Below are 17,353 nucleotides of genomic sequence, written 5' to 3' on the forward strand. Positions count from 1 at the left end.
GCCACCCAGCTATAAAATCTATGGTTCTCGGGTTGTATTTTAGAGAAAGCTGAAGTAAGATTAAACAGTGCATTGTCATCAATAATTCAGTTTTAAAATCATTTTGCTGCATACAGGCCAGATGTTTTAGGCATCTGATTTATATCTATTTTCTTATTCTGGAATAAAGTCTTGTCTTGCTTGGTACAAATTCTGGTGTCAGTAAAAGCTCTGAAGCCTGGAGAAATAATCTGCTGCTTTTCTTGCATCAGTGCACCATGTCTGTCAAGGATCAGCTCATCCACAATGTCCACAAAGAGGAGCACAGTCATGCCCACAATAAGATCAGTGTGGTTGGTGTGGGTGCAGTTGGAATGGCCTGCGCTATCAGCATCCTGATGAAGGTAAGTGTCTAGTTTGGGATGAAGCAGCACAGTTGTGACTACCTGAGGCCTCAAAGGGCAAAAAGTAATAATCTCCATTGTTAGACTAATTGGGCAACCACACATGATGAACGTTTGGCTGTCCATGCTTTTCTTTGGGTCTGAGATGGAGCAGCAATCGTCAAGGTATTGACAGAGAACAAATAGTTGTAGTTCTTGTAAACCAAATTTATCCTGCTATTAGACAGAACATGCTCTAGGTATCATTCTGACTTAAGAGCTGCATTTACCTGTGAATGACTTCAAGACCCCCTTCTAAGCAGAAGTCCTCTAACACTCCAGGCATATAGAAAGGCTAAGAAGTAAGGAGTCAGTTTGTCTGAAGCAGGATGTGCAGTGGAATCATTCTTGGCAGTGTGGACTGGAAAAAGTGGTCCTAGGCACTCTGAATGACTTATCCTCTGCATTGCATTATTATATTGAAGATGCTGCGGTTAACATCAAGCTTGCTTTTCTTAATTGTAAAATAGGTTTTTAATGAACAGATATCAAGTTATTCTTCATCATTGTTGTACTAAGTTGTATAACTATTCCACACAGAATGGGGATATGAAAAGTACAAAACTGAGTCAATAAAGTGGATATCCCAGGAGACTAATTTAAATACTCTGCTCTGGAACAAGTAAAGCGATACAGATGAACAAAACTGCTTAAATAGATCGCTGCTTTTAAAATACTTGTAACTTCACAGTTTACAGATTGGGTGCTTTGCTCAAAGAGGCAATCAACTTACTGTTTAATCTTGATCTCTTGTAGGACTTGGCTGATGAACTTGCCCTTGTTGATGTTGTGGAGGACAAGCTCAGAGGAGAGATGTTGGATCTCCAGCATGGCAGCCTCTTCCTTAGAACACCGAAGATTGTCTCTGGCAAAGGCAAGTAGTTGGCTTTAATGCTCTAATTTCCAAAGGGAGACAGCCACTTGAGATCTCAGACTGGTCACCCAAGTCTAGCACTTAGCCTGTCCTCCTAACTGTTAGGAGGAAAACTCATTTCCTTTCTGTTAGTTGACATTCAGTTTCTTGTACCTTGTTAAGGGCAGTCCAACTAGGAATCCTCTGCTTCAGAGTTCACCACTCAGTACAGAAAGATGAGTTTAAGTACTCTAGCACCTACACCCATTTGTGCCTGAGAAGTATATAATACCACCCTGCCCAAGTTCAAAATGTTAAGATTTTGACATGCCCTTAAGGTTGCCACTTGTGGCAAAGAACCACAGTCTTGAAAGAACACCTAGCTTTCTGTAGAACCTAAGTCTAGGGTAACAATTACCAGGAGAATTTCAGCACCCTCAAACTTGAGAATTTTGGATACCAATACTAAAAGGAACAGAGAACTTCTGTTCTGAACCACGTGTAGAAAGGAGTCATATTTGATGCAGCCTTTTGTTTGCAGATTACAGTGTGACCGCACACTCCAAGCTGGTCATTGTCACTGCTGGTGCCCGTCAGCAAGAAGGAGAGAGTCGCCTTAACTTGGTCCAGCGCAATGTGAATATCTTCAAATTCATCATTCCCAATGTTGTTAAATACAGCCCTGACTGCAAGCTGCTTATTGTCTCAAACCCAGGTTTGTCTTGTGTTGCCTTAATAAGAGAATTTGGCTTAGTGAATAGTGTTTTCTTCAGTCAGGTGGCATTAGTATATTAATGTGACCAAGCATAGGCTTTTAGAAAAGCCACATAACCACATAGCTAGTGTCATCTTCTCTCTCCACACTTGGGAAGCTGGTCCTCTGAGAAATAAACAAAGTTCCTTCCAGCTTGGGGCTTCAATTGCCTTTTAAGTGGTCTTCAGCCCAGGACACAGTAAGGGGCCCTTGTAATTGCATGCATGGCATAGACAGCCTCAGTTCTGCCTTTGAAGCAGTCATTGTGTTACCCCACTGCAGGGCCTGGCAACAGGCATCCCTTTGTGCTCTATTCCACATAACTAATGTAAAGATAAAATGCTTACAGATTTGTGGAAGATACCAGCCTAGTTATCAGATTGCTCATGAGTGACACTTTCCCTCTTCTACTTACAGTGGACATTTTGACCTACGTGGCCTGGAAAATCAGTGGCTTTCCTAAACACCGTGTGATTGGTAGTGGCTGCAATCTGGACTCTGCCCGTTTCCGCCACCTCATGGGAGAAAGGCTGGGCATCCATCCTCTGAGCTGCCACGGATGGATTATTGGAGAGCATGGAGATTCCAGCGGTAAGGGGGAAATCAAGCTGTTACACAGAACTTTTCCTCACAGTTTGTTTGCAAGAAACATCCCCAAAAACTACAGCAAAACATTGCTCAAAAACCTTTGCACTGCAGCACTTTAAGAATGCAAGTCCTGCTTTAAGTCTTATGCTGTGTACAGTAACCCTAGATGATCTATATTTGACCTGAGTTACCCTGCTTGGAAAAGGTCATTGCTGTAACCAGAGGAGGCTAACAATTTCTAGGCTAAGTTGTTCCCATAACTCTCCAAAAAAACAAACTGAAGCAGCAAGAGGGTAAAGTTCTCTGCAAGGGACTCCCAAAAATCTGCACCAGTAGTCTGGTAGTCAGTTCTCTTTACTGGCATCTCTCTTCTTCAAGAACTATATATAGGAAGAGGCAAGTCTAGAGGACAGGAGAAAGAGCAACTTTCTCCTTATTTAACCTCTACTTTCTCTAGTAGCACCAGAGCAGTACTGCCTGTTTCCTGACATTCAGGAGGACTCACTTGGTATCAATTTTTATTTTGAGTAACCTTTGCAAAATAGTTATTATCATTTTAGTTCATGTTGCTTAAGTGTTTTGCTTTAATAAAGGTATATTCAAACCTTGTGACATAATGTATAAAGAAGTTTATATGCTCCTAGGTTCTTAGCCTGCAATTTAGATGGGCTTCGTAGGTCATACTATATTTAAAGTCATATCTAAGTCATAGTGACGTGTGCTGCAAATAATCCAGCTAGATCCCATGTTAACTGTTAATCTGAGGAGAACAAACCTAAGTTTCTTTGTGGTTGGGGAGATTGTTCATCTTGTGAGATAATTAATCTCTGTGCAATTCTCAGTACCTGTCTGGAGTGGAGTGAATGTTGCTGGTGTGTCCCTGAAGGCTCTTCATCCAGATATGGGAACTGATGCAGACAAGGAACACTGGAAGGAGGTCCATAAGCAGGTGGTGGATAGGTAAGTACTGATTTTTTTCAACATGAGAACAAATTATGAAGAGCTATAGCATCTCTGAACTGCAGTATCCACATCTGGCTTCATAAATACCATAGTAGCCCAAAACAAATGTCAAGATGCAGACATAATAGAACTTGAAATAATATTTTAAAGAGTAATGTAGATTTGGCAGAGTTAATCTTTCATGGTTAGTGACCTTCCAATTAGGGAAGTGCTTTAACTTCCAAGTTTCCAGCAGAACTGCAGGGTGTAGCATAACATGCAAATAGAATTCTTCACTGCTGAGTTCATGTCAGTCCTGTCAGCAAATCATCCAAGCTTCTGATGTCTCCAGATTCATTAAGGCACCTTCAAAAGCCCTTCTTACAAACTTGAAATATTTAATTTGATGATACTTGTTTTTTAATGAGTAACTTTGTCTCTCCAGTGCCTATGAGGTCATCAAACTGAAGGGGTACACATCATGGGCTATTGGCCTTTCTGTGGCAGATCTAGCTGAAACTATTATGAAAAATTTGAGAAGAGTGCACCCGATCTCTACAGTTGTTAAGGTGAGCAGCCTCTTTTTGTTAACTTGTGTCTGAGAACTAAAAACCTTGCGAATTCTGAAGAACAGGGATAAATTTAGTTGAAGTAGAAAGTTAATTTGGTTTTCCTGATAGGATTTTCTATAAGATACATAGATGTACATGAATTCTAGCCTAATGATCCTTACCTACTTTTCAGGGCATGCATGGAATAAAAGAAGACGTCTTCCTAAGTGTTCCTTGTGTACTGGGCAGTAGTGGCATCACTGATGTAGTGAAGATGATCCTAAAACCTGAGGAAGAGGACAAATTAAGGAAGAGTGCAGATACACTCTGGGGAATCCAGAAGGAACTACAGTTTTAAATCTGCCCCAGCAGTTCACTCTTTGCAGTTTAACGGGTTTAGTGGTTTGTCTTATGTTGCACTTTCCAAGTAGGTCAAATCTTTCAATGTATGTATCTCAACTAGAACACCCAAAAACTTCAAATCTCAACAAATGAGTTTCCTGAAGATAGCATTAGGAAACTATTCCAGGGTTTTTCCTGTTCACAGACAGCCATGTTCTTAGCCAGAGCTAGATAACCTAGTCAGCCTTGTACAGTGAAGTGGTGTGACAAAAATCCAGCATTCAAAGCAGCACTGCCTAGAAAACCCTTTGCCTTTTCCTTATCTTGTTTCATGTTGGCTCAGAACAATAAGTAACTAATTACTACACCATGTAAAACCAAAGACTATTCTCTTGCAGTTAAAAGGATTGTCATACCAATTGACCAACCTTCTCTGTCAGTTGAATAGCTTAACTATGTCACTGTTGGTAGGTCCAAATGTATTTTCCTAACACTGCTTTTGGAATTTGTGTATACTATTTTTTTTTTTTTTAGAGAACCTTATTTTTGTGTACAGTATCAGCCTAGGTGTAATTTTGTCTCCTGAGCATGTTTAAAAAATGTTAAGGGTTCTGTATGCAACAAGACAGTGACTGTCCCAACTGTAGTACCAGCTCCAATGCCAAATAAACCACAAACTTATTTCTGGCTGTGCTTTTTCTTTATAGGGCTTTATCTCCAAAATGCAGCTTGAGTCACACCCCTCTAAATCCAACAATTCTCTTTCTTAAGTCATGTAACTCATAACACTGTTACACAGGTGAGGTTTGTGTCCAGGTGCTCTGTTGCAGGCTCCAGCTATTTATGTAATAAACTTCCTAAGAGTCTTAAGGTAGGAAAGAAAATAAACCAGCTGTTAAATACTCAGAGCTTAAACTTGATTCTCATCTTGCTGCAAAGAAACAGGTTCTATTGCCATGTTAAGAGGCAGGGAGAAACAATGCAACAGAGGAGGTGTCTTCCTTACCTGTACACACAAAAATACATGTATGAAAAATCTCTCCACATTGAGTACTTGACATCCATAAAAAGTCAACTTGCTGCCAAGCACAGAAAAGCCTCTGGAAGAGCAACCAGGCATAGAAACAACAACTGAAGTTACTCCTTAAAGTCCATAATCTACTCAATAAAGAAGAACTACTCCTGGCACTAATACTTTTAAACAATGTATGTCATTACAACAAGAGGGAAAGGCCTTACTCTTAGCTTTTTCTAACATTAGGACACAGCATGTAGCTTAGGAATGGAAATGTATCACCTGATTAAGTTGAGGGTAGATTTTTAATATGGACTGCAGCTGGTGATGCTTCTCAGAACAAAGTTACTTTAGAATAATACAAAAGTGCTTGTGATGCAACTTTGGTAATAAAGAAAAAGCTGTAGCTACTGCACCACTTCCTCAGATCCACATGACCAAAATAGCAGCTGGAAAGAGAGCACATAGCAATAGTGACTAGGAATAGTCATGTTTTATACAGGTAACAGGAAGATGGTATGAAGACATTTTCAAAGCTTTCAGAAGATCCACAGGACTTACAATTTTCACTATGTGAAGTCTCCCCCAGCTTTTCAATATAAACTCCAGTCTCTTCAGATCCAATGGTAACATGAGAAGTTGTAAGACAAACGCTTGGTTTTGAGCCAGGTGATTACTGCCCTGAGACGAAGAAACTTTGTTTTCAAACTAGCTTTGCTGAGGCAGCCTACAAAACCGAAAGAAGGACAGCAGCACGCTGCTGACAGCCAACAAGAACAGCACCATAAATCCCTGCAGCACTTCAAGCTGGACAACACCACATGGGGCAGCCTTTCTTTTTCCAAGCATCTTCTGGGGGGAAAAATATAATATAGGTCAACACTTAAGGGCACCGTAAGGTATCACAGAATGTTAGAGATTGGAAGGGACCTCGAAAGATCATCTAGTCCAATCCCCCTGCCGGAGCAGGACACCTAGATCAGATCACACAGGAACGCATCCAGGCGGGCTTTGAATGTCTCCAGAGAAGGAGACTCCACACCCTCTCTGGGCAGCCTGTTCCAGTGCTCTGTCACCCTCACTGTAAAGAAGTTTTTCCTCATACTCAAGCGGAACCTCCTATGTTCCAGTTTGAACCCATTGCCCCTTGTCCTATCACTAAATGTCACAGAGAAGAGCCTGGCTCCATCCTCCTGACACTCACCCTTCACGTATTTATAAACATTGATTAGGTCAGCCCTCAGTCTCCTCTTTTCCAGCCTAAAGAGACCCAGCTCCCTCAGCCTTTCCTCAGCAGGGAGATGCTCCATTCGTATGCTCCACTATGACCATGATCTGATGGTAGAACACAAGTCAATATAACAAGTACTACGCTCATGTCAAGAAAACAAGCCTTGGATGTTAACAGCTAGGTCAAACTTGAAAAATTTTAAGTTTTCAACTTCCATTGGTCATAACAAAGGTTAGTTATACTGAAACATGATTTTTTACAGTTTGGGACACTTCTAAATGTCAGAAGTGACGTGACAGTGTGGTTACACTGGCAGTGCCTAAGCCAGGCCTGTTTGTAAAGAAAACACATCGTACACAGTTCTGTAGAGGAAGAAAATATGCAACAAGTTTTATTCAGCGTTAAGTCCACCAGCACAAAGATTACAGGAGATAGAAAGTGCATTAATAAAAGCTAGTCTTTACCAAAAAGAAAATATATTATTGATTCAAAATATCTTACACTTGAATGATGTAATAACTTATTCTGGGCACCTACTGATATAAGAGAAATACCAAGAGAATGGCTGCTTCTTAAGGAAATCTAACTTCCCAGTTAGAGTCTGAGAATTCAGTAGAGATCACTGAGTCCAGCAGTCTTCCTTGCTTTCTGCATTAACGCCCTCAGCTGGAACTGCTTGCGAGACAGAAGACGTACATGCTGCAGAAAGAAAGAATAAGAACAGCTGGCTATTGGGGAAGTTTTTATATAATCTTAACGATATTGCATTAAAAATTTTCAAAGTGTGACACATTCAATGACCCAAACAAGATGTCAAGTTTTTTTGGAAACACTAAATACATTAGTCCACTAAATGGCATTTTCTTGGCTTAAAATGCAATACCTATAGTTTGTGGTTTTTTTTTTGTTATTTTAATTATTAACTCTACACATATTCCAGATCCAATGGCAACATTAATTATTCTGACATATATACTCTGTGTAGTTCTATTCCACCCCAAAAAGTGTTTTTAATCTTTTCAAAATAACAACAGACCTGTTTTTATTTCATGTGCCATCACCACGCACACAAGTTCAAAATAAAGGAAGGCTATTAGATCAGACATCATGAAAACTTTGAGCATTAAGGACAAATTAATAAGCTGAACAGAAGAGTTCAAAGTATTTAAACACATTAAAATGCACATCTTAAAAACATCCCAAGAAACTTACCTTTAAAAAGACATCTAGATCTATCACTCCACGTCTCAACGCTTCCCCAAGATAGAAGATGGTGTCTTCAATTGCATTTTCCTCTGCATATAAGTTCAGGATCTGCTTATAAAGTGGTGCTGTAGGAATAATAACTTCATCTATGTCATTATTTTCTGATTGACTTTCCATTTTCTCTAAGGCAGAACTGAGCTCCTCATCTTTCTTCTTGAGAAGTTCAATGTTCTTGTCAACTTCAGCCTGAAAACAAGTAAGATGTTTATTTCTTTCTTAGGTCTCCAGAGCTGAATGTCGTCTTGTGATACAACAGTCAAGTTGAAAGATTTTTAGACATGCCAGTTGATTCTTTACTTCTCTACTCATCTCTATTCCAATTTTTACAAAAGAGAGAGCTACCAATCTATAGATTTCAGATTATTTTATTTTAGACAAGGCTGTTTTAGATAATGCCAATCCATTACCACTTTATAACCGTAGAGAAGGCACATTAACAATCTTTTAAGTATTTTGAACATGCAACCTTTACCTCCACCAATATGGAGAAATAACCATTTAAACTAGCTAAAGATAATAAAAGCAAAGCGAAAATAACTGTTTTCTTTGGAAATGTGTCTTTTGGAGTAAGTTCCTATACAAGTTTGCTGAGCATAGATCACACAAACACTTAACTGTATAGACAGGAGCCAAATATGCTGGCTTTACCCATTGATGGTAACTATAATTTAACTGCATCTGTACAAGAAGTACTTCCTTTTGCTACTTTTGAATTTGCCTCCTGATATATTTGATGTCCCAGAGCTAACACACTGGAAGAGACTGTACACCACTGTGTTTTTCATCATATCACTCAAAGCTGTACAGATCATCAACATAATCCACTCTCCCCACTGTCTTTTTTCCAGACTGAAGTCCTAGCTTACTTAGTCATGTCTTACATGGAAGCTGTCCGATACGCTGATGATCCTTTTTGCCTTTGCATCAGACATCTGCAGTCTTATTATGTCCTTTCTTTTCAAGATAGGAAAGACTAGAATTACACACCACATTTAAAACTGGCACATCATCGATTTATACAGTGACATAATGGTATCCCCTGTTCTCTAATCCTTATTAATAATTTCTATTTTTTTTTAAACCATATCTGAGCACTGAGCTTGTTTCAGAAACTGCTCATCAATCCCAAAATCCTCCTCCCAAGCAGTAATGCAAGGAGCAGGTGGACTAAGATGATGTCAGGCCTTAATGACAAACTGCAGGAATTTCTGAGCATACTGAGTAGGAGAGACTCTTGTCTGGGAAAGGAAAAGTCTGCAGGTTATACATGGAGGCTGTGACTAAAATCAGTGTCTCTACACTAAGACACTGAAATGCTCTCCAGTGCTGCTGTTTCAAATTATTATCCAGAAACTAAGACACGATTATGAAATAATCTCACACCACCGATATCTTTCACAGGGAGGATGGGGAAAAACAACCCTATTCCTCTACTACATTTGTAAGATACGTGCAGGACAAGGCATCTTATGGTCACTACTATTTCTGACTTGCTTCAGTCTGAACGCAGGCACCACAGTTTGTAAAGAGAATATGTATTTAAAAAGCAATACACTGGAAGCTTTGATATGTCTGTCACGCTTCCGTTCACTACTATGAATACTCAGATACAGAGCAGTGTTTCATCTCAGCTTACCACTTCTTGATCCAGGCGAGTTACCATCTCTTCCAGTTTCTGGTGCCCTTTCTTCAGGTCCTCTTCTGTCCGTTTCAAGGCATTGAGTTCAGCTTGCGCACGATCCATTTCTTCTTTCATCCGCCATCTCAGTTTATCACTGACTGCCGAAATCAGGGAAGCTCGAATGGTATCCTCACTGATAGTTCCATCTCTGCTGGGTCCTGCACAAGGAAATTCACAAACATAAAATTAACTCTGTTCTGCACTGGCTTCAGTATAAAGCCAGTCTGAAAAAAAGCAGCTAACTTGCTGTATGTACTTTAGCAATATGAGATAGTAAAATAAACCTTTCCGTAATAGTTTTCAGAAGCAGTGAAGAAACCACAGTGAGATAAAACACACATTAAGATGTACACAAGTAAATTAATTCACTTTACTATTCCCATATCCACAATCTTCCTGTAATTTAAAAATGGGCTGGCCATTTCCCCTGAAGTCTACAAATGTTGTTAGTCTGAGTCTTTACAAGAATAACAAATTCTTGGTAAACTCTATCACAATTAATGTAATGGCTGGCTTAAGACAGTGAATTTGCCTATAGGTACTCTATATTGAGTCTTACCAATTACTGTTTTGTTGTTGGTTTTCTTTTTTAAGATTAATAAAAGTAGATGAACAATAAGCTAACAAAAATAATTTCAGTCAAAAAGATCTTAACTGCTGCCCTTTTATATTATATTATTATTTATATAGAGTCTGTTTAAGTAACAACTTACTGGACAGTATCAAGGGATTAAAAAGCTACAATATGATCTATTCTTTCCAATTGTTTTCACAATTATTAGCATATGGTTTATAGATATGTTCTAGCAGACTAAAATCAGCTGGCAGTCTTTTAGGTACATGTTCAGTGTTACACTGGGCCCACCATTTCTCTTTTTTCAAGTTCCACAGGATGGTACTGTAATTGGAGCTGGGTGGGGGGGGAGCATTTCACTGGGTCCATTGTACCCAGAAACTCAGAGTAGTGGTTTTAGTAGTGAAACAAACTACTAACTAATATTGTTCTAGTATTACATAACTACCTTCCATAAATGATTAGTGTTAGAGTTAAATGACAACAGAGGCTGCCAGGTAACAGAGTTACATCAACTGAGGCTACTGCCTTTTTGGATTGTTTTGTTTGCTAAGTACAACTTGTAATTTCAGTTTATTGAATCACATTTCAATGCAGCAAGACTAGAAAATATAATAGAAGAAAATAAATTCTCTAAGCTAATTTAATTAGTCCCTCTCCCTCTGAAGCACTAGAGGCCTTCACATTTAAGCCTGAATATTACTATTGCTTTTTCAAATCAGCCTTTCAATGAGATTACCTGATTTCAAGAGTCTGTCACTAACACCTTTTAAATAGAAAGGTAAATAATCCATTAGGTCTGTCACATGAAGTGCAGTGTATCTGCTGGCCAGGAAACTCACACTGCTCTAGAGAATGTGAAGTGGCTAGTGTTGCACAATTGTACTCATCTTATCTCCAACCACTTCAACCATTCATCCATGAGGGAAACTGGAGTGTTACAGTGTCCCCATGCCTGTACCTCACACCTGTTAGATCAGTGAAATTTTAATTGGATTCCAACTACAACTAATCGAGCAAGAATTACAGCAGGTTTTGTGCCTAAACTCTGCAATGTTTATGGATGAAATTTAGAGAGATTTGAAGGTCTGTGACTGGAAAGACAATCTGTAAAAATAAATTTTATCTTTTTATCCACAGTTACCAAAACCCTGCAGTTGTTACGGCATCACGTACATTGTATTTCCCAGTACCTTAGATCTCAAAAAATTACAAAGTGAAAAAATATTCAATGGTTCCATGAATCTTACATAGCTAAAGACAAAACCATTAGCATATATTTTGTTTTTCCATCCCAAAGTTTCAGAAAAGTGTCTCAAGTCAGCTGAAATCTGAACAACCTCTCCACCTTAATAATCACAGGCCCTCAGAGGAAGCAAAAACAAACAAGCAACTCAAACCATACATTAATTCTGCCACTTATATTTCAAAGATTGGTATTTTTAGAGTAAATTACACAAAGATAAACATTTATACATTATTGACAGTACTCAATAACCGAACTACTACTAGCCACAACCAAGATTACAACAATTTTACTGCAGTCATTCAGGAAAAGGGTGGGCTGCTCAGTGAAATTTCAGGCGTACAGTGTTCTTGGGGTAGGTTGGGTATCTTCCTGATAATAGGCAATAATCCAGGACATAATTTAAAAATCTAAACTCTGCCTTTAGAAACAAGCATCTGAATGGAAAAATTAACAATTTTCTGTTAGGGTCTCATCATATTAAAAAAAAAATTCTAAAATCTATTTGGAGTGTCTGTCGGTATTGTTACACTAACAAATGCAAACTGTTGTTGACAAGACTGCACACCTCGGAATCCTTAAAACATCCAGAGGGTTTTTGGGACTTCTGCTGCTAACAGAACAAGACTGCACAAATTCATATATCTTCCCTATGCCTTTTATTTTAATCCTATCCCCAAAACCTACAGCAAGGCAGGTAACTGTAAAAATAAAGCTATGCAAATGACAAGAGAGGAACTATGGAAGATGCACATCACGCTTACTAATCCCCCAAATCCTTCTAACATCAGATTTTGTTAATTACTAATGTGAGCACTTTACTTACATACAGTTGCATCAGAATATGTGTAATTTTTAAAAAATAAGCTAATTACTATTGGGAAAAAAGGAGTTGAATTATTAATCAACTGGTGCAAAGACAATCTTGTGAAAATATAAACGTCCCAACACTCGATGTGATTTACAGTTCTGGCTTAAGCAATTCACGCTGTTGACAGTTAACAAGATAATTTTCAATATTTGGTTAACTATCTATTAGAATCAGCAACAGAAGCAGTCAAACCCAGGAATTAATCATTGCTGCTTCTTATGAAAAGGAGAAAAGAACAGTACTGTCTACACTGAGAAAAACTTAAAAAACTTAAATCAAGTCAGCCACACTACCTGGGACAGAGAGTTTATTCACTGTTTAGGACTTCCTGTTTAAGGCAGACAATTATAAGCACACACATGCCAAATCCAAACAAAAAGGTCCAATTTCACTTCAAGAATAGTATCAGCATGATTTCAGTTACTGTTTATTTTACGTAATGAAGTATTCTCTAACACAAAGTGAGCAACACCCATCAGTTCTACTTTTTTACCTTTATATCCCTCACTCTGGGAGATTTTATACAAGGCTCACTTTAACAGTAGGACAGAGAAAATAAAATAAAATCACAATACGCCTAACACCATGAAAGTTCACACAGAAGAGCCAACAGATAGGAAAGAGGTCTTTGAACATAGAAAGGATCATTTTAATTCAGCTCAATCAGATTTTATGTATCTTCTTAAAGAGCATGAACCCGTACCATTTTCTGTCACTTCCATAATTAGCCCAGCTTGGGGAAGATTTTATGGCACACAGCCATTAAATCCACAGAGCACTGAAACCCTTAACCTTTACCAGGCAGAGTCTGGTTTCAGAAGTGACCTTATGGAATCATGGAACTAGTAACTGCATCAGAAAGGTAATTAATGGCAGGTAACTGAACAGAAAGAAAACGCCTGAAGGACTATTTGAACAACCAGCTATTATTAAAAACTTAAGCTACTCTGAATTAGTATTTTAATTCAATTCAAACTAAGCTCACTACGGGAAACACCCCACCACCACCCATACAAAACTCTGAAGCTGCAGTACCTGATATGCTCCTAAATAAACTATCACAGTAAACCACAGCTGAACAGTCTGTACAGGAAATTACCATTTGCAGTTGAAAGAAAAACAATACTGTACTGTAAAAAACTAAACAGGACAGTAAGTACAGTAGATGATTAAAGACATGTTTGCATTTCATTTGGCGCAAGAGATAAACCATGTGTAACAGGTGCATGGCGTTTACCTAGCTGCATCAAACAAACCTGTCTAATGTTAAATTGCCACTACACAATCTGGCATTACAACATGGTATCAGGTCATCTAATTCAGGACTTAAAGAGCCTTCTATGGTATCTAGCAGATATTCCACCGCTGTTCATCTTCACTGGGGATGAAAATGAGGGAAAGAAATTAAATAGGACATATCTGTATTTTAAACTAACTCTCTACTACATACAAGGAAAACCAAATCTGTTGGAGAAAGATGCTGCAGAAATCCGACATTCTCCAGTGTCCTGGTTTCTGCTGAGACAGAGGTAACTTTCTTCACAGTAGCTAGCAAGAGTCTGTGTTTGGATTTGTGCTGAGGAGAAGCTGATCACACACTGGTGGTTACAGCTGCTGCCAGGACAGTCAAGGACTTTTCAGCTTTTCTGCGGTGCCCGTGTCTGCAGGGGCAAGAGAAGCAGGGAGGGAGCACAGCCCCAGTTACTAGCCCAGGATTTGACCTTAGGTTTAGGATGGAGACCCCAAATTAGCCAATGGTCTATTCTATATCATATACGTCACGCCCAATGTATAGATCTGTCTCTTGTCTGGAAGTTTGCTCTCTTTCTGGGTTGCTTCTCTCTCAGGGTCATCTCGCTCTCTGTCACTCATGCTCTTATCTCTTTTTTGGGACTGTAGGTTTGGGACTCTGCTCTGGGATCATTAGCAGGGAATGGGCTGACCCTTTGTAACCAGGTGGTAAGCAGCTTCATCGTGGATCACTCATTTGTATATATTACTATTATCATTATTAAATAAATAAATTTTATTGCAGTTTAGTTACTGAATTTTTCTTATCTCAATACACAAATCTCTTTTCTTTTTATCCCTTTAATTCTCTCCGACATTTCCAGGAGGGGTAAGGATGAGCAAACAGCTGTGTGTTCACCACTAGCTGGGTTTAAAATCACCACCACAACAACATACAACTTACTGTTGTTTTCAAATTCTGTAACAACAGAACAACTCCTCAAATATTTTATGAGTAAAGTAGAAGCATCTATCTTCCTTTGCCAAGCTGAGAACTTGCTTCGTCCCCACTTGTGTGAATAAAAATTTCAAAATACGCACAGTTCCGGAGGGAAGAGTGTGTATAAATAACTGGGAGCTCACACATTACATGAAGAGCCTGTGAATGGGCTTTTAAGTTATGGTGCAAGAGACTACAAGTGATAAATGTAACAAAGTCACAAGAGTCTATGTCCTTCCCACGTGACTGCTCCAGAAGGACTATGATCCAATTGGAAAGTTACTGCACCAAATTCCTACTGAACTAGATGACCTTTATCACTAGTTCCAACCTGTTACACATACAGTAAAAGAGAGGCGAGAGCAGAAACCAAGCTAGCGTATTCTGCCAGCACAGGGCCACAGAGCAGGAGATTGGAAAAATATACATGTTAATACCCTAGATCTTGCTGCTCAAGGGATGAAAGAAGGAATTGACAAGTAGGGACCATTAACAAGCAATAGCGAAGAGGCTGGAAAAGAAACTCAGTAAAAATGAAGCTCATTCCAAATGCATTGGAAACGACTGCTTTAGATAGCTACAACTTTTGGTGTTAAGAAATATTAGTTGTTTAGCTTAAATAAGTAAATTTTAAATAGAATGAATCACTTAGGAGTTGTAAGGTTGTGTGATTTAGTGTGCTATTTACTTAGCTTCACTTACTTAGCAAATAGCTAGATTTAGTGAAGCCTGAGGCTGCAAGCCATAAATTTCCACTTAAATGTATTTTTTTCTTTTAGTAGTTGGTACAGTGTGCTGTGCTTTGGGTTTTTTTAGTGTGAGAATAATGTAGATAACACACTGAAGTTGTGGTTATGGCTAAGTGTTATGGCTAAACATTTATTCTAAGTCCGGAACTTTTTATCCCAAGTCTGGGACTTTTGCAGTTTCTCATATTCTGCCAAAAAAACACAGACTAGAAGATACGGAGGCATCAAGACTACAACTGTCAACAGCAGGTGTAACTCGTCAAGATAAGAACAGCTGATGACCTGCCCAGAGACAGAGAAAGAATCCAATGAGGTGTTAGAAGGCCCCGAAACAAAAATTATAATTGGACCAAAAGTGGCGTGAACAGTGCATGGAGGAGTGGGTGAACAGTCTGTAAGGGTAGAATTGCCCTGGAATTTCTTGGCTCAGGGTCCCCCTCTGGAGGCACCCAGATCGAGCTGACTCTTCTGCTGTACCATTTAATAAATTATTTATTTTTTTAAACTTTGATGCCTGACACTCTGCTATGGGAAACCTACAGGTCAGACCACAGAGATAACACCAGACGCCTGGGTGGCACGGGCTTCCTTAACATTTGGAGTAAAGAAAGTATAAATAAAGAGTAAATAAAGTCAGCCCAACAGATGATTAAATTAGGACAAAAGCAGAAACCATGACCATGAACAGAGCAACACAGACAATCAAAAGTCACCTACAAATAAAGGGTAAGAAAAAAACTTAAGGTACTTAAACACAGTGTCCTTCAAAATATTTATAGAGCACACACAATGCATTGCACAAACCCAGGAATTTATTGAGTTCCTTACTGAATAAAATATAAGGCAAAAGACATAAAATGTATATTATTCTTCCTTTGAATAACTTTTTAAATTGAAGATCAATACCTTGGAAGGTCAGATTAAAAACAATACATTCCTTTTTCAATTTTCCTTCTTTTGTATCAGTCAGAGGGAAGCTTCACTTCAGAGAAAGCCTTTCAAAGGTACTCACCAACAGTAGTCACAGGAGGCTGAGAAGGGTAGAACTGAACACTAGTGGTTGCTGGAAATGGAACACCACCCGGATAAGGATAGCTTGGGTAGCTGCTTTGACAAAGAAAGATAGACTAATGTTATGGAACTATTTGGGGAATATAATCCATGTGTATATTGTCTTCATGTCACCATGTTAAACATTTGTTTACATAATATAATGTTTAAATTGCAGGCCAAGTTATACTTTTTCCCTTTTGCTGTTCACATCAACATTTCACAATTTATATTTCTGGTATGATTTAAGAAGATAACATTTTATCTGAAACCCTGTCTCGTTAAACATTTGTATCATTCCAAATTCTCTTCAATCTCTTCATATTGCCGTGGAATTTCTAACTTGTTATATGAAAAACCAAAAGTATCCAAAATAAATTATTTTAGCTACAAACTCAAGAACAGCAGTTTCAATTTAATAATTTTTTAGTATGAGAATAGTTAACGAGATGACTGCTGAACTGTTTTATGTAAACCTAAAAATGTTGTGCAAAATACAGTTGCAAGATGAAGCTTCTCCAGAAAATTCTCAGCCCTACAGGATGAAGGAAAGCATAAGTATTCATTTGTTCACTGAAACAACTGCGAGATGACACATGACAGTCTATGATACCTTTATAAAATACATATACTATCAACTGAAACAAGGACTCAAATTAGTCAGTACCAGACTGACAAACATCTGCATACAGCAGAGCATTAACCATGGCTATAAATAAACAAAATGATCCAAGAAAATATGTAAAATATAAAATAAGCATATTCTACACCTCTCCAGATAAATGCAAATTTAATAGTTCTTAAAACCTTTTTTATTAATAAAATATTATTTAAAAAATAGGTTTTATGTTATTCATTTTTGAACAAACATTAAGAGCACTTTAAATAAACTTATTTAGGAAGAAAAAATTTGCCATAAGAACATACAAAAAAATCACCATTTTTCACTTCTTAAAATGGTAACACCCCACCTTCCTAATGCTTACAG

The 17,353-nt window shown here is 38.3% G+C and overlaps 2 protein-coding genes across 3 annotated transcripts in view; one reads left to right on the top strand and one right to left on the bottom strand.

Moving 5' to 3' along the window:
• The first annotated feature begins 254 nt into the window (after positions 1 to 254).
• Positions 255 to 5,131, top strand: LOC104470486 (L-lactate dehydrogenase A chain). 2 transcript variants are annotated; one of them, XM_010085433.1, is made up of 7 exons: positions 255 to 383; positions 1,179 to 1,296; positions 1,817 to 1,990; positions 2,447 to 2,620; positions 3,460 to 3,577; positions 4,005 to 4,128; positions 4,304 to 5,131. In XM_010085433.1, exons 1-7 carry the CDS (start codon positions 258 to 260, stop codon positions 4,466 to 4,468), a joined length of 999 nt encoding a protein of 332 aa, XP_010083735.1. In that variant the 5' UTR covers positions 255 to 257; the 3' UTR covers positions 4,469 to 5,131. The 2 variants fall into 2 exon arrangements, with proteins under 2 accessions (XP_010083735.1, XP_010083736.1); XM_010085434.1 differs by lacking the exon at positions 1,817 to 1,990.
• A 1,932-nt stretch (positions 5,132 to 7,063) lies between these two features.
• The window catches only part of TSG101 (tumor susceptibility 101), a gene marked incomplete at its 5' end in the record, with an annotated part of 11,102 nt that continues 812 nt past the window's right edge, over positions 7,064 to 17,353 (bottom strand). Inside the window, 4 exons of the mRNA XM_010085435.1 lie at positions 7,064 to 7,397; positions 7,911 to 8,150; positions 9,601 to 9,803; positions 16,328 to 16,419. Coding sequence (XP_010083737.1) covers positions 7,308 to 7,397; positions 7,911 to 8,150; positions 9,601 to 9,803; positions 16,328 to 16,419 — 625 coding nt within the window. The remainder of the gene's footprint in view (positions 7,398 to 7,910; positions 8,151 to 9,600; positions 9,804 to 16,327; positions 16,420 to 17,353) is intronic.

The sequence above is a fragment of the Pterocles gutturalis genome, unplaced genomic scaffold (genome assembly GCF_000699245.1).
Source record: "Pterocles gutturalis isolate BGI_N339 unplaced genomic scaffold, ASM69924v1 scaffold5125, whole genome shotgun sequence".
In the NCBI taxonomy this organism is placed as follows: domain Eukaryota; kingdom Metazoa; phylum Chordata; class Aves; order Pterocliformes; family Pteroclidae; genus Pterocles; species Pterocles gutturalis.

Bases quoted from the DNA above. Each gene is read 5' to 3' on its own strand.
- LOC104470486 (XM_010085433.1), top strand. From the start codon at position 258: ATGTCTGTCAAGGATCAGCTCATCCACAATGTCCACAAAGAGGAGCAC. The intron at 1,991-2,446 runs GTTTGTCTTGTG...TTCTACTTACAG, and splicing joins GCTTATTGTCTCAAACCCAG to TGGACATTTTGACCTACGTG. The intron at 2,621-3,459 runs GTAAGGGGGAAA...TGCAATTCTCAG, and splicing joins AGAGCATGGAGATTCCAGCG to TACCTGTCTGGAGTGGAGTG.